Below are 17,702 nucleotides of genomic sequence, written 5' to 3'. Positions count from 1 at the left end.
CTCCCGGGGGCGGGTTATCCACAACTTCCTTGGGCAACCTGTTCCAGTGTCTGACCACCCTCACAGGAAAGAATTTTTTCCTAATATCTAATCTAATTGTACCCTCTTCCAGTTTAAAGCCATTAGTTCTTGTTCTGTCACTACCTACCCTTGTAAAAAGTCCCTCCCCAGCTCTATTGCAGGCCCCTTCAGGTACTGGAAGGCCGCTATAAGATCTTCCCGGAGTCTTCTCTTTTTCAGGCTGAACAGCCCCAACTCTCTCAGCCTGTCCTCACAGGAGAGGTGCTCCAGTCCTGGGATCATCCTGGTGGCCCTCCTCTGGACTCGTTCTAACAGGCCCATGTCTCTGTTGTGTTGGGGGCTCCAGAACTGGACACAGTACTCCAGGTGGGGCCAGAGTAGAAGGGGAGAATCCCCTCCCTTGACCTGCTGGACACGCTTCTCTTGATGCAGCCCAGGATATAGTTATTGGCCTTCTGGGTTGCAAGTGCACATTGCTGGCTCATCTTGAGCTTTCCATCCACCAGCACCCCAAGTCCTCCTCAGGGCTGCTCTTGATCCATTCTCTGCCCAGCCTGTATTTGTGCTTGGGGTGGCCTTGACCCAGGTGGACGACCTTGCATTTAGCCTTGTTGAACTTCATGATGTTAGCACAGACCCACCTCTCAAGCCTGTCAAGGTCCCTCTGGGTGGCATCCCGTCCTTCCAGCCTGTCAACTGCACCACACAGTTTGGTATGGCCGGCAAACTTGCTGACCCCACTGTCCATGTTGCTGACAAAGATGTTAAACAGCACCAGTCCCAATACTGACTCCTGAGGAATGCCAGGAATCAGGGCAAGACAAACATAATGTTCCATCAACTGTGAGGATATGTCTGGTTGGAGTCAGATATTAAGGCTGTATCAGAACATATCTCCATCTTATTGTAGGTGCAGTGTCTGCCATTTAAAATGTGGAGAGTGTCTGCCGTTTAAAATGTGGAGAGTGCCAAACTGAAGAGCAGAGACATAACAACGGCCCCTTATACTCTGCAGCAAACAGTGCAGTGAGAAATGTCCATAAAGCTGGCAGCTTGGGTTGCTGAAGAAATATGCACACATAGGAGCTTTCTCCCATTGTTAAGAACTTTCAGCATCCCATTTCTGTACCCCAGACTCAGGAAAGCTGAGGAATGGAAGCATGCTCACCCTACCTCCACTGCTGCCCTGCCCTGGCTGCCAGATGGCTGTGTTGGCAGTGGAGAACCAGTGCAAATATTCAAAGCACCCTGTGGTTTCTCTGTCCCTTGAGGGCACAGAGAACTAGGTCTTGTGCTGAAGAAAGGAACAATATGTAATACCATCTTCAGCTTTCCTCCTGATAAGGAAACTTTGCCAGAAGCTGCCTGGATGCAGCCCAGGCACTTCACAGGGTGTGTTTCTGATGGCAAACCAGTATAAATTAACAACAACTCTACTGACGCCGCTTTAGTTACATTGGTGAGTCTCAGCCAGCTCAAAGAGGAGCTCATTTGTCTTCTCCTATCCCCAGTGCTTCAGCCTCAGACACCCACTGAGACAGTGTCGCTTGCAGACTCAGAGTGACCCAGCTTGGCTTGACTTTGTGGTACTCTTGGAAAGAGAGTGTGTTGTTGTTGTGCAGGATACTTTGTCCTGTGGTCCTCAGAGCACTGCTGCCTCTGGCCATGTATGGCCAGAGGACCTGGTGTTTTTAAAATGTTTATCCTCTCAGCAGCCTTAGTGGGTGTTGGAAAAAGCTACCAAATGACAAAGGCAGTCATGGAGGCATACCTGTATAGCTATCATATGTCCCTGCCTCTCTTACCCTCTCTTTGCCCAAACAAAAAACTGCATGAAACACTGTCCAAATATCTCTGAGAATTTATTTTCACTTGGAGTCTTCTATAATAAGTGCGTGTGATTTACTGTGTAAATGACTATGGCTATGACTAAAATTACTTGGCAGTGTTTCCCTGCTTGTACATTGTTGTAAGGACTGATTTCTCTGGATGAGCTGTTTATGTGCTTTGAGAAATAGGCCATCTTTTATTCTGCAGTAGAATAAGGATTTATTCCTTACTACTATCAGAGAAATGGAAACATTTGTCTTACAGTGCCTTTTTGTCAGGCATAGGAGATCAGGACACTTACAGATATGCAAAAAGTGCAATGCAATTATTGCAATGCGATACATTACTCATGTTCTGGCATCAGCTTGTGGAGTTACACATAGACTGTGTGCTGGGAAGAGGTCTGGCAATTATCCTGTACTTACCTACAGGTTTTGCCTGAGACAAATTCCTACTAAGCTCAGCGGGAGTTCTGCAATTGATTTCCTTGGAAATTTGATTGGCATGAATAATTGCATTATCAATGGCATGTTCATACTTGAAGGACTTAAAATTTATGAGTCAATTATTTCAAGTAAAGGCAGTTTTTCTGATGATCTGGTTGTACTCATGAGTTCGTATATCAATACTGCTGTACCACATAGAAGTCACAAAAGGGGCTTTGGTGTATAAACTGACATAAATGAAAGTGGAGAACTAGGTTACAGCTATATAAAAAACTAAGTAGCACTATGGAACATCCCTGAGCATCAGAACTTGGTTGTCTGTACTGTAAAATTTTGAATATCCTTCCGGGAAGGGTTTTGGCTTGGGTCAGTCACCACTTTCCCCAGCAGTTCCTGGACATAGCTCAGGAGCTAGCGTGGGTCACAGACCATTCCCAGTAAGTGCTCTGCATATGACCATCATGTTTTAGAGAATGAGAGAGTTTAGCAGTAGGGACACAGGCTGTCCTGTGATAGTTGGCCTCTGTGCCAGAGACGAGACTCAAGCACATTTAGTTTGTTATTGCAGACATTGTCACATATGTTTAGGGCACCTTTTGTAAAAAGCTTCTAATGGTATTGAAGCATGTTTATTTCTTACTTAAAAATATTAGCAAACTCTCTTCCTCCTTGTTTTGCAACTTGCCAGCTCACTGTGTAGAACCCTTCTGCTATGCAACCTTCCAGCCTCCATAAGCAACAGCTGTACCTTTGATGGAATGACAATATCCACACAAGAAAGGGATTTCTTAAAGATATGCTTAAAAAATGCCAATTTAATCTGGTTTTCATTTGTGTGCTCGCAGCCAAAATTGTCCTTAAAGTTTAGTGTCATAAAAAAAGAAATCACTACCCTCTGTTTCTAGTTGTCTCTAGAAAACTGCATGAAACGAGAAAAACAGTACAATTTGCATTGAAAGAAATCTACCTGAAACCAGACATTGAATGTGCCTAGCAAATGCATCTTTTCTGGCCTAATCCCAACAAACACGTCTGCCATGGAGAAACACCTACTAAGTTTTAAGAAGTCTTTGAAAGTCTCTCTGAATTCTTCCACTGTAGGCAGCCCACAGAAAAACAAAACCAAAACCAAAACTGAGTGCTGGGCAGAGAGAAGGTGTGCAGAGATCTTTTGGGAGAGACCCTGGCCTTGAGCCACAGCTGCCTCCCTGGCCCCTTCCTCTGCCTTGGCTGGGTGGCCAGCTGTGTCCTTGAGATGCCCTGCACCAACAGACTTGTTCTTAGAGATCCTGAATTTTCAGTGTGCTTTCACCTTCCCAGTTATTACAGAGAGGCTGCTACGCTCGCTCAGCCAAGCATGAATGAATAGTTGCCTATGCTTTGCTTTTACAATGTGTTTAAGATATTTTGCGTTGCTCTCAGGAAATGGGAGAATGAAATGATGGCATTGTTGCTAGGGAGAAAATATGTAGGCTAGTAATTTTTTGAAACTTTGCACTGCGAATCAACCTATAAAAAAAATCGTAAGTGCAGCTCCACATGGCAGAATATTATTTTTAATTGCTTCTTTTTAGCTGCCTTCTTTTTATCCCTAGAGGTCTACATTTCTTCACTTTAGAAGAAATCTTTGTTTGATTCTTTGTTTATTCTTTAAATGAAAGCTGATATTTTTACATAATCATATGACTTTGGGAGCCAGAGTTTTAAGAAAGAGACAAAGAAACTTCTGGCAAAAACCATGACAACTGGCAAGACAATGCAAGAAGATTCCAAATCTTCCCAGGCTATTTCCAAGGTACTACTAATACTATTATGATGCAGTAGTATGTAGCGTGATAGTGTATACTGTATAGTATATAGTATATTTTGCTAGGATTTCAATGACACCATTATCTAGAACTGTTAGAACAGCTTTACACTTTGTTCCAGTGTACATTAACAGTTTTTTTTTTTGTTAAAAAGGTGTTTTACCTTTTTATTACTACGATTACACTGCTGTCTGCAGTGAAGGGAGAGAAATACCTCCTGGGACTCTTCAGTAGAGCCTTGCCTGCACAAGCTCTTAAAAATAATTGCACATGTAAAAAATGTAACATGAGGTATTGTCACTTCAAACCAGAATGTTCTCTGGTTTTGACACCGATGTGACACATTTGCGCTGATGGTATGAACTTTAGCAGCAGGAGATTTGAGCTTTTCCACAGAGCAGACCTTGGTGTGTGCAAAGTCTGTCTAGTTACATGGCTGGGACTCCCCAGCCACTATTTGTCTGATGAGAGACCAAGCGCCAAACATGCGGTATTTGAAACAGCCAGCTGGAAACAATTGTTTAATATGAAACATGCCTGAGAATTTGGTTTCGAATGGCAGGCAATGGTTTTTATGTGGTCCTGCTCTGTGTTTCAGCCCAGTGTGTGCAAGCTGCCTCTTTCCTGCAACTTCTGAAACACATTTCTGTGTAGTGCCTGGTCTTCCCCTTGCTGCATTTTACAAAATGAAATGAAACACAGGGCCCTATTCAGCCGAAAAAACTCCTGCAGCTGGTACGGCCTGAGCTCTGTGAGTCTCCTGTGCTCTGAATATATTAATATAATTCTTAAAGGAAAAATATCCCCTTTACAGCAGCCATAGAGGAGGCTATTAGACATAACAATAATCCAGCAGAGCTGTTGTCCTACTCTCTGTCATAGCAGAGGAAGTCGTGCCTGTCCACAGTATCTATTTCTCCTGGGCCTAATAGCACAGCAAAGAGCACTGGCTGGAAGTACTTTTTCTTGCCCAAGCTTGACTAAAAGAAGTATTAACAAATCTATTCCATGCTCTGGTATTTTAGCTACCCATTCTAGACCCAGAGAATGGAGAAGTATGTGAATGGAGGAAGCAATTTATAAGGCTTCATAGCAGGAGTCTCTCAAGAAGAACAAAAAGGAGGGTCATCCTACATGTGTCCTCTGATTCCTGGGAGCAGATTAAAGGGACAAGGAAGAGGGATTTGTGATTTGTTTCCACCTGAGACCAAGTGGGGTTTGTGCAGTTTTAATTTCCCCCTTTCTCAAGAGTTATTCTGTATGTTTGTGAGAGAAAGGTGGAGGTAGGAGTTAAAGGTGGAATTAAAAAATAAAATTTACAAAATCAGGGAAAGATTAAGGTATGAGGGGAACTCAGGATCCTGATACAAAGGGGATTCCCTTTTGTCTTTCTGTTTGAGAGACAGTTTGTTCCCAGAGCTATGATCCAGACCACTGCCTAGCCTGCAGGAGCTTGCATGGGTTTCAGAGATTTGCCACTGAAAGCATCCTGCATTGGAGTAAGTGTAGTAAAAATGTACAACAGGTTTTACAGTAGATACCTTTAGTCTCCTAAGGCAAAATAGTAAGGGATGTAGCCCAATTTCAGACTGATTAGGATTAAAGAACAATAAAACTAACATTAAAATAATACCAGTTGCAAAGGCCAAAATATTCTGCTACTTCAGAAAAACAAGTCAAGCCTATTGTACGTGAACCATTTGTCTGAGGCTGTGGTTGAAGGAAACAGTTTGTTCATTCTAGATGTCCTTACTCATTTACAAATATAGTATGAGGTACTTTAGAGCTTTTAAATTTCTTTGTTGACACTTTTTTAAAATGAGTGAACTTAGAACAAAAGGTGAGCATGCAAATATTTCGTCGTTGTAGGAAAATGTTACTGGATTTTTGTGCAAGTTCTATTTCTGCTTCTCTTGTGTGCAGGTGTTTTGAACATTGATACCGGAACTGGCTATGTCAAGTAAGCAAGTAAAAATATATTTATATAATTTAATCTGGGAAGTTTTCTGCAGTAAAGTTTAGGCATAATTTAGTAAATTATGCTGTATTTTAGAGCATTTACTACCAATTGCATAATGCCGTGTTTAATGCCACATTAAACCTGTATGTTTTTCTTCTCTAATGATGGCCTGAATAATTTTTAGCAATTTATTTTTTTTTTTACATAGGAGTTAGGAACATACAGCTCAACAGGAAATGCGTTTGGCTCCTTGTCTTCCTTAATCTCCAGAGCAGTAGGGCCACAACCCTTCATCTAATTATTCCACAACTATAAATGTTTAAATATGATTTAACTTGTGTTGACATTATTTTGTTCCCAAAGGCCTTGCTCTCCAAAGAAAATATTGGATCCTTGACCTGTGCTCACTGGTGAAATGCTGGGGCTGTTAATGAGCATTCCTAGCATCCATTTTCCTCATTCCACAGCCAAAATAATTGCTTTTGGAATGTTTGGGACATCATAATAGCCAGCTCAGCTCAAAAAACTGCCTGCTGGAACCGCAGCCGTGGCTCACCTGTACTGCCCAGTGCAGAGCTGTTTTGAAGTCTTTGTCCACCAGAGTCAGGTCTGCTCCCTTGTGCAGCAAAGTCTGGGTGTGCTGGGGCCTGTTGTGGAAAGCAGCCCAGTGGAGTGAAGTCATTCCCTGAAAGCCACAAACCCAAAGAGCAAATAATCATCACTTACAGCATCATCCTTCAAGTCTCTGTAGATAAGCTAGACATTTCTGAAACCATTTGAGACTGACAGGCTCTTCCCTCTCCCTCTTGATTTGGAGTAATTAGTAACAGCTACTGAATTAGTGGAGTCATAAGAGGCAATGAAGCAATCAGCTTTTTGGAGTTATTACAGAAAATGGATGCAAATACGGATGCTTCTTTGGTATGTGACCATAGCCTGTTATAAATAATACGTGGTCATGACCATGATGACTGGCAGATGGTTCCTCACTGCTCAGTTTGGATCCTGTAAGAAAAGCCTGGTTTAGACTTGTGTTTTGACATGACACAGTGTGATGTTTATTTTAGGTCTTATCTTTGATCCAAAATAAATATTATAAGCGAGTATTCGAGCTGGCACTAATGAGCAAGTTAAGGAACTGACTCAGTGATATCAACAAAAAAGTCACAATATAAACATCTCATATTTACTGTATAGGGAGAAAACAAAAACAAATGATAAGCAGTTGACCTGCATTTTCATTCCATCTTAGCTGTGTCCAGTCAGTCTTGGTAGATCAGAGAATTCATGGCCTGTATTTGCACCTTCATCAGTATTGTTATACACACTTATATTTTACTCTACATCCATAATATTGAATATTTTCTGTATAAAGTTACTCATTCAATGTGTTTCTTAAAAATTGCTAGTAACGTTTGGATGTGGTAACATTTTACTTTGGGCAGATGCCGTTTACTGTCTCTTACCAGGGAAAATGCATTTCAAGGGTCTTGCTTGGTTTCCAAAATGATAAAAAACAAAAAAATGTAAAATGGAAAAGAAATTAAAACTTGTCATAGAACCCCATAAAGCCAATTGGCAACAACTCAGGTAAAGTATGAGGTCTAAAACATTGATGCAGACAGCTTATTGTGCATTAATAGTGGAAGTTGTTAGCAATGCTTTTCTAACTAAAAGCCTGAATGTCCCAACATTAATTTCCCTCACTCATCAGGTACCTTATAAGGCTTTTCAAGTCCTTAGATGTCTTAAGTACAGGTGATGACAAAATAGAGCAGTTGAACAAGAGCAGTTTTGTTTTTAGTTAGGGTTTGCAAAACTTAATCATGGGGGTTTTTGTTTTGTAAAACCAAAAAGAAGGGCAAAATCCTGCCCTTACTGAAATTAATGGGAACTCTGCCATTGACGCCAGTGGACCAAGGTTTTGACACAAGGGACACTTAGTATCTGTTAGTGCTATGAAGTGGGGCTTCAGGGAAGTGTTTTCCAGGTGGGAAATGGGCCACTCCTAGTTCTGGAGAGCAGGAAAAATCACTGAAAGAGGAGAAGCTACAGTGTACCAGGACAGCTTTCTGTCATCCACTCTCAAACTGTTGATATGGACAAAAAGTCCTTGAAAAATCAACTTTTTCTCTGTTTCTACTGTGGTAACCAGCAAAGCCAGCTGTAACATAACAGTGCGAGAACTGTGAGTAGGGATCAAATATCTGTCTAGTTCCGGGACACAGCTCAGAGGGATCAGAAGCAGATGTGTAAGGAGAAAATATAAGAAATAAGGCTTGATGATACACAGTCACCTAACATTTGTTAATCAGGCCAAACACTTCCTATGACATCCAGATCTCCACATATGATTATGCATTTTCTGAAAAAATAATTGTTTTCATTTTCTTTAAAACTGCTGCCTGATAATTTCTGTAGTCATCCCCATAATTTTAGATGTAAAAACCAGTTAATAATAATTCTCTTTTAATCTTTTCCATGTAATTTATGATGCCATGATGCCATTGTATTATATCATCCCTCTGACATAGTTGCCAAGATTGAAGTCCTGTTGTAGTTAGTTTGTTCTAGTTGTTACCCTGCCCATGAAAGGAAGCTACTCTATAACTATAACCATCTTTCTAGTCTTTTTCTGTTCCTTTTCTTGTATATTCTTTTTCAGATTACTCTTGCAGCTGACATTCAAGATGTGGGTGTATCAGGGATTCAGACAGAGCATAATGCTGCATCCTGTTTCATTCTTTATTTCTTTTCTAATAATCCATACATTCCATTTGTCCTTTTGTAGCACCCAACTGAGCAAAGAGCACTGAGCTGGTTGCAGCGGCAGCTCACATGTGTGGGCTGCTGCAGCGGGCAATGGTTGTCTAGCCCGCACCCATCTGATTTTTGCACAGTGGTACCACCCTTGTGTGGCATCTGTAGATCGACTACTCTTTGTGAGAGGAAGCATGGGAATGATATCAGAACTGTCGAAGCTGAAGATGCAGCAGAATATAATATCAAAGGTGAGACAGCAAAACAATTGCACATCTATTAAAAATGAGGAGCAACAGGGGGCATAAAAAGAGAAAAAATAAGAAATGGCTGTGGGAAGTATATTGTGATGACTCTTGTTTTGCCCAGATTAGAGGCTTTTTCAGGGAACGTTTCTTCACATTGTCATCTCACAGGCTTCATAAGTAAACCCACAGAAAGCCACAGTTGTGGAAACTATGAAACCTCCAGATGTATTTCTTATTGTTTACGCATTCATGCATTCATTGGGGTGTTTTTCTCAAGTATAAGATGGGAAAACTGAAGTATTTTACTTATGCCAAGAGAACAGCTCTATTAGCTGCAACCATTTGTCAGGTTCCACATTTTTCAGAAAACATGAATATTCAGGGCAAAGTACTGACACTTGAACAAATATCTTCTCAATGCCAAATGTCAGTCAGCTGGACTAAAAGTTACAAATTGCATGTAGTGATGCATTGCAACAAAACACTATGGTTTGAAATTATAATCCATGGTTCCATGCAATTTATTAGCAACATAATTATACACCAAGAAAAAGCATACATCTGGTTTAGGTTGTTGTGAGCAGGGTCTGCAAACCACCCAGTGGATAAGGAAGTTTCATGGGAAGAGGGAAAATTAACAATCCTGTGGCAGTTCTGGCACTGTGGAGAAGAGACACATCCTTGAGCACTTGTTAAGAGTGAAGAGAAACATATGAAAAGATATCCAGTCTCTCTTGTGTCTTGGCTTCTCTATTTGGAGAAGAATATGTTTCAGAAGTTAACACTCTCCTGTGTACACTATGTCTCTCTCTCTCTCTCTCTCTCTCTATCTATCTATCTATAAGTATGGCACCATTCTTCAAGGATCACAGGATAGCATGGCTGTTCTGTGTAGTACCATTTTTCCAATATTTTTCCTGAGAACAGTATTTTAATGATGAGACAATTGATAAAGGTGAAGATTTAGTCTAATGTCTAACTTCAGAAGAATCAAAAGCAAGTAATGTCTTGGCAAGTGCATTAAGAGACTGATTTGAAGTACCTCATAGTTGGCAGTATATGGAGAAGGTTTATCAAGCCTAAAGGCGCATCACACATAGTAGGAAAAATGAGATAATGCTTTGTAGAGTTCAGAAAAAGTGATATAGAACTGTTTGACTAGTGCATAGTCTCATAATAAAATTGATAGTACAGTGGTCTTTTTTTGAAAAGGATGACTTGTATGCCTCCAGAGCCTGGGACTGTGACTTGTAACACAAGATCACTCACCTCATTGTCCTGGTGATTAATTTCACTAAGATTTGACTGCTGCAGAAGCACGTTCAGAAGCCTGCAGAAGCAATGACATAATCAGTGTGCTGTGCTCCTGACTAAACCTGAAAAATTGTCATTTTTTGAGAAATAAAACATGCTATTTCAGGAAAAATCAGTATTAGTGACGGCACAGGTCAGAATCTTAGGTCTGAGCTTTGTCATACAAGAAAAGCAAATGGTACTTTATGGCTTACTGTAACAAAAGAAGTTTAGTGCTGGGAATTAAAAGCAGATTCACTAGGAGGAATTCTTGTGCTGATTGCTAGGCTAGAATCAGAATGTGTAATACTATACATGTGTGTAGTTTTTGGTAGCTTAGCAATTCATTGTCATCCTATTTTATAAAGTTTTAAACAAACAGAAATGCTAATGATGAGTTTCTAAAAGGATTTTTCATTCTACTTAACTCTTGTGTGCAAGTTGTTTTACAGACACACAAGCCAATAGTATTTTACAAGGCCTTACAGTGTGTCTGCTGGAATAGGGTCATTGTTCTGGTATGAAATATAGCAATGCATTGGCTCACATTTTATAGAATATCAAACTACAAACACTCCCCTCTGATGGAGGGAACAGTTACAATAAAATAGTTGCATGAAATACTATTCAAGTACAACAATATTTTTAACACTGCATGGATTTTTCTTTTCTTTTCCGTTTGGTATCCTATGAAGATGTTCTGAAATCACTATAGGTTTGACAAAAATGGTTGTGTTTTATAGTAAGATGCTAAGTGTTTGGATTATGTACATGGATGAAGCATGGGAATGAAAAGGACCATCCTGTCACAAGCTGTAATAAATAACAAAAAGCATTGATCCTAACATGGATATACAGTTCTTATGTTTCCAGCAAAAAGAAAGCTATATCCTTAGTGGAACACTAGGTAAGATCATAATGCAAATCTGTGGCTCATCTGAAGGTGTGAATTTGCTAAAACCTTCAAAACATTTAAAAGACATGCTGTTTTGCAAGGTAATTAAAAAACAATGAAGTGTCAAGGAGGAAACTCTGATAAATGTACAGATAATGCACAGATAAATTTATACAACTATGCATTGGTTCCCATGTGTAGGAGACTGAACAAAAATCTTTTGCTCCTTTTCATCTGGACAATCTTCAACAAGTTCCAGTATGTTTTCTAGACTGAATTGTGTGTTAGGTGTGTGGATCAGATCAAGTTGAGAGTGTGTTGCATGACATATTTGTACTTTTTTTTTTTTTTTTTTTTCTCCTCCAGTACTAAACAACTAGATAATATAAATTGTTTGAAGGAAAGACATTTACAGTTGCTCTAGGGATGATTTGGGCAATTCTGCGGGTGAAAAACTTATCCATTGGTAACAACTTCTTCAGGCGCCAGAATTTCAAATTTTATTTTTTTCTAACTGGAATATCCCTACAGGGTAAAGACTGGTCAGATCACAGACTTTGAGTTCATTTGTATGTGGATATAAATTCTTGTAGAAAAGGGGTGTTACACCTCCTTTTCTGAATCACAGAACCAATGGCATAATGGAGTCATACTGTAGGAACTCTGAAAATAATGATATTTTAGGATTGCTGTGATTAGTTCGGTAGAAATTTGTAAAAGGGAAGAGATATTTTGTGGCATAATGACTCAGAATCTCAGAAATTCAGTATCTGAAACCAGGTTTGGGTAAAAATGGACTAGTGAGCAGAAGGAAAGTGAGATAACCATAATTTCCTTGTAAAACCCATTTATCACACAGTTTTATAATCTGATACATGATTCTGTACTTCAAATATAATCAATGAAATTCTAATCACAGAGTATATGAAGGAAATCTCATTCTTTGAGTGTAAAACCTCTATCAACAACAAACTTTTGTTCACTTATATCCTTAGACCATTATGGCAACATAAGTACTACCACTTAAATATATAGTTATTCAGCCATGCAGCTGAGATTTCTCTGATGTCTTAAAGGCATAGATCAGGAAGTCCATGGATTCTGTTTCCACCTCTCAGGCTCCGTGGAATGCACTGAAGCACATAAATCAAATATCAAATCAATACATAAATTAGCTGATCACTCTCTCTGTCTTTCTATGTGATCCATATGCTGGAGGCACATGGGTTGTAGCAGCGGACTGCCAGCTTTCAAACTTGGCTGAAAAAGCATTTAATAGCTGGCCACTGCGTATACCCTTTTGGCAATGACATGGGATTCAAGAGAGTGACAATGAGCACAATGAAAATGTCTCCCTTTCAGTGCTTCAGGTATGTCTTCTAGGCATGGGGCAAAGCCAGTGAGAAGACAGAGGAAAAAGAATTGAGCAACTGGTAAACTCCTGTGCAGAGCAAACATCTGTCTGTATCCATGGAGAATGTGAAAAATGTTCAGGGAACCCTGTGTGCTGCTGGTAAAGTAGATTACTCTTTCCTTTCTAGTAGCAGCATGTGCAGTGTTGTACAAACATTTTCTTCTTTCTGTGGAGGCTTTGTTTAATAATAGTGACCTATACTTTTCCAGAAACCTCAAACTATTCTCTCCAAATGATGTATAAAAAGCAATGATAACATGAAAAATGAATAAAGCTGGAGAGCAAGATTAGCAGAAATGCAGAGGTGGGGGCTGGTCTGATATGGTGACAGCAGCAAAACTGTAGACTCAGTGGTTTAGTCACATGAACATTTTGTAGGTACTGAATGTTTTACCTGTCTCTAATATCTTCCTATCCCTCCAGACTTTATTTACTTAGAAGTTTTTGAAGCTAATTTTTTCAGATGTACAAACCAAAATTTGTTAAACCTTCTTATTATCACAGGCTGGAATGAGACAAAGAGGATCTTTCTTAAGAATTCTTGTGAAGACACTCTGTAGTTGTTACTCCCCCTTCAGTAAAAGTAGTTAAAATGAGGCAGTGCACCAAACCTCAGCTTCCCCTTTACAGTGGGGGCTCTCAGAGAGGTTGTTATGTGGAAAACTTTTCTCACGTTTGCCATGCTACTCAGAGGAGAAATTCAGAGAAGGAGCTTCTTGTAATATTTCTTGTGGGAAGGTGGCAGTAAGGTAATTGGTCTGGGGAAACGTAGGGTTTCAACCTCTATTTTACTTTTTTTTTTTTTCCTCTCCTGTTGTTGTGATCTTAAACCTACTTGGCCATGTATCTCTGTTGCGCAAGTGTTGTACAATGCTTTTCCTCCTCTCTACCTCCTTTATGATAACCACTAAACAAAGGAGCAAGTCACCAGTGTAGCTGTCACAGGTAACCTTCCTGACTCTGGCTCCTCTTTGGACTGGGTAGCTTGTGTAGGTGACTACCTGTTAGGATTCAACCAGCAAGTGCTGTTGGAGCCTGGGACATACCTTACGTCAGGCTCTGCGGTAGCAGCGTGCAGTGGCAACCTCCCGTTTTTGTCGGGTATGTTCTGCTTAGCACCATTTCTGAGCAGGCTGACACAGCCTTCCAGCCAGCCCTAAAAAAGAAATCAGAGCATGTCAAAGACGAAAGTGAAACGCATCAGGCCAGATCTTTGCTTGGTGGTTCTGGCATCTGTATGTGACTGTAGCTGTTTGTTTCTGCCAGCAGGGTAACTGGTATTGTATTTCGCCAATACAGGTATCTCGTCACTGAGAGTGGTCTGTCTCAGACTAGCTCGGTCATTCATTTCTGTGATAAGGTGTTTTCTTTACACTGCATTGTGTTTTCTTCTGCAGCTGTGGCAAGTACTGACTGAGTAAACAGTGATTAAATGCCTGCTAATTCCTGTATCACTAGCAAATGTTACACATATTCCTGCATGTGGATTTAATTATGTTAGGTTAAACCAAGAACACGAGCACTTCTCATTTCCTTTATGAGATTTTAGCAGGGATGGCAATTCAGTAGGAAAAAGCCTTAGAGTGTGGTGTTATAAACATTGTCACAGAATTTTGAATTACTGACCATGTTAGACTGGAAACAGCACCAGAACAGATGGGATTCATCAGTTCTTGGACCAAAACCTTCTATTGATCACCTTACCAAAAAAGCAAGTAAACAATCTGGTTGTGACTACATAAGTCTTTCAGCATCTTAAATCCCAGGGAAATCAAGCATATGTTTAAGTGTTTTGTGCAAAACTCCGCAGGCGATCAAGAAAGACCATTTTCTCCTGTCTGAGCTACATCAGATCAGCATTACCAGCATTTATAGGGAAAAGATGTAGAAAGATCGAATCAGAATACCCCTGTTGCAGCACCCAGTAGAAATACAAGACCACTGAATTCTGCATGCAATTGTGACTATGGAGCTGCGCTGAATTCAGTTCTCTGGACAGACATGACACCCAAATACTCTCTAAAAGTCCGATCATAACCATCACAGAAACAGAAATGGAAACTTTGAAGCCTGGGTGGTTTAAATCTTTTCCAGTAATTTCTTTTTTCCAAAAAATATTTTTTCTCCTCTGGGAAATGAGGAAGGAAAAAAGGAGCATGACACTAATTATGGGATTTTTTAAAAATCTGGCAGAGGAAATGCTTATTCTCAAGTAAGTGAGGCATTCTCCTTGCACTGAATGAGATTGCTTGTTTTGCTATTTTCTACACTGATTTTTGGCTGAATATTGCATAGCTGAGCAGGAGCATTGTTTTTGTCCTGAATTTGCAGGAAGAAACTAGATGCAAGGGATGTGATTTAGTTAGTCTGCCACAATATCTGTTTAAATGAACTGGCGGTCATCCACCCGTAACTCATACTGTGCAGCTGGTGTGAACATTCCTTCCTCCTTTCTGCCCAACTAATAATGGAAGCCCATGGTCAACCCCTCTGCCCAACTAACTTGGTCCTCATCCTCTTTCTGAATCCTGAATTCCTTCCAGTGAGGAGCAGAAGACTAAGGAGAAGAGTCTCATCCTTGTATGCTTCAGACAGAGAGCAGCTCCCTTCCTAAACTTCTCAGTGGGATGTCTGCCCCTACTATCAATTGCATGTGGGTTGACTGGGAGATTGGATTGCTTATGATCTGAGTATCTGCACTCTCACCTGCAGCACCTTGAACTTAAGTTCTTAACCTGGCCATCCAAGGTCCAGCACTGTAGTGAAAAAAGCAATGCCCTGGCTCTTGCAGTGTGCAGGATACCACCGGAATTTCAGATAGGAATGCCCTCTCTGGAGCTTAAAAATCTGATATTGACAGTGGGAGGGAAGCAGGTAATCTGCATATTAAGAACAGGAGGGGACTTTCCAGTGCACAGGAACAAATGGCTTTCTTGAAACCACACACAGGACCCTGGATCTGGTGAGAGGACACCATACCATGCACTGATTTTACAATCTGAAAGAGAAAGGACATTCTGACAGCAGTCCTGATCCTTTTCTAATAATCATTGCTTCCAGCTTTGCATTGTAGTGAAGTTTCCAATCTCACTGTTGTCTAGAACAAATGTTTTGTACTTTTTTTTCCTTTCTGTACTATAAACAGAGATCTTATTTGGTCTGCATATTTACTCCTTTCACTCCATCTATCTTTCCATCCTTCTCCCCCAAGTCTTGATACCAGATAAGTTGCCAGAGATAAACTGGTACGTCCACAAGCATCTTGAGTATTAATATTGGCTCCCATCTTCAACAGAAGCTTCACTGTGTCAACCTGGCGTCCTGACACAGCATGCATCAAAGGTGTGCAACCTGGGGAAGAAAGCCAAACATTCTTTTACAATTTTTGTTTTGTCAAAGCTATAAGGTAGAAGTGTTTTCTTATTTGCTAATGTTAGCACTGAGCACTGGCAAATTAACAAATCTTTTCTCTCACAACTGTCCAAAAGTTGTAATGAGCTTTTTGCAGGCAGGAAGTAACTGCTATTCCAGTGACTGACCACTGATTTTAAAACCAGCATGACTTCATTAGCAAAATCCTTGCCTCATTAACTCTACTTCTGGATGGAAAAGTGTTTTTCTGTTGACAAGCTCCCAATATGAACTGTTGGCTTTGTACACCATTTTGGAGGTTGACATTCTTCAAAGTGACTACCAGCCAGATGGTGCTTGGCTGATTTTCTCAAACCCTAGCTTCATTCTGTCTCTATGTAGTCAAAAGCTTTATGAAATCAAGCCCTGTCCCGTGCAAAGTTGTAGGTTTGTGAGTTGACGCTTTATGTGGACAACAACTTATTAAAGTCTGGATTTGGTCTAGAATATTTTCTGTTGTCATAAGAATTTATTTTATATTCTGCAAACAATTTCTATGCTGGAAAAACCCTGAAATCTACATTCAAATCCAATACTCAGATTTCATAATGAAGTATTATGATATCTTTGAATTGCTTCTTCTTCCTTCCATTCTGTTAAGTGCTGAATAAGAGTAGGATATTTTCATGCAGAATCTGCCAAAGTAATTTAAAATTACTAAGCTGGGAATAAACATGAATATTAGAAACTACAAGATTACTAAAAACTTCAGACACAACTGAAGAGTAATTATTCTCACTAGATTCAATGAGACTGTTGAGCTACTCAACCTGAGGTTATGCAGACTCTGCCATATGTGCAGGATATGAGCCATATGTTTTGTCTTGCAAGACTGGTCTTTAGTCACATTTGTATGTATAAGCTAGTAAACAAGTTTATTCTGGAGCTGAAATACTTCAGTTTGCTCATCAGTCTGTCTCCACCCACTCCCCTTCATACCTAGTCCCTCTCTCATTAAAGATTTGGACTTAGAGCATTTTAGCTTGCTTAAGCATTTTCCCTACTGACCAATAGATTTTTCAAAGGTAATAGTTATGTTGTCTGGTCTACAGTGTAGGAAAACTTGGTAACTTCACAAAAACTGGTGAAGATTAGAATAGACAGTGTTCATGTGGATCCTTTAAAAGAAACTGCAATTAAAAAATACTTCTGAATAAACAGTCTTTCCTGAGAGAAACTTCCAGAGATCTGTGGCTCTAATTCACTTGAGAAACATTTACATTTAGAAGCACATCAATGGACAGCACTTTGTAATAACATTAAATAGTAATCTGAACACAAAATGAAAAGGAGCACAGTCTCATAGATACAACAGATCATTTAGATCATTGCACATTGTACAACAAACACTGGCAAAAAATTACATGACAAAATCATTAAAACTGTGTCTTTACACATGCTTTTTAAGTGGAACCCTCTACTCTAGAGATGTGCAGAATGTATAGCATTTGGCTTTCATAAAATACTAGTTTTATTCACTGAAATGACAACATTTTCTCAGCTTCTCTCTAAAGAAGATAAAATAGATTCATAATACTGTCTGATGATAACAGACAGTTAAATAAAACAATTTATTTTTATCCAAGTAAAAAATCTTACAATTACACAGGGAAAGA

The 17,702-nt window shown here is 39.8% G+C and overlaps 1 protein-coding gene across 1 annotated transcript in view; it reads right to left on the bottom strand.

Annotated features, from left to right (window-relative positions):
• ANKRD55 (ankyrin repeat domain 55) overlaps window positions 1-17,702 on the bottom strand; it is a 45,640-nt gene that overhangs the window by 21,556 nt on the left and 6,382 nt on the right. Inside the window, exons 3-6 of the mRNA XM_029086319.1 lie at window positions 15,896-16,026; window positions 13,722-13,831; window positions 10,343-10,403; window positions 6,622-6,750 (exon numbers count right to left, since the gene is read on the bottom strand). Of these exons, the coding sequence (XP_028942152.1) occupies window positions 6,622-6,750; window positions 10,343-10,403; window positions 13,722-13,831; window positions 15,896-16,026 (431 nt within the window). The remainder of the gene's footprint in view (window positions 1-6,621; window positions 6,751-10,342; window positions 10,404-13,721; window positions 13,832-15,895; window positions 16,027-17,702) is intronic.

This window comes from Antrostomus carolinensis, unplaced genomic scaffold (assembly GCF_000700745.2).
Source record: "Antrostomus carolinensis isolate BGI_N321 unplaced genomic scaffold, ASM70074v2 scaffold4418, whole genome shotgun sequence".
Lineage (NCBI taxonomy): Eukaryota > Metazoa > Chordata > Aves > Caprimulgiformes > Caprimulgidae > Antrostomus > Antrostomus carolinensis.
The sequence above is the reverse complement of the archived record's forward strand: the minus strand, read 5'-3'. Positions and strand labels throughout refer to the sequence as shown.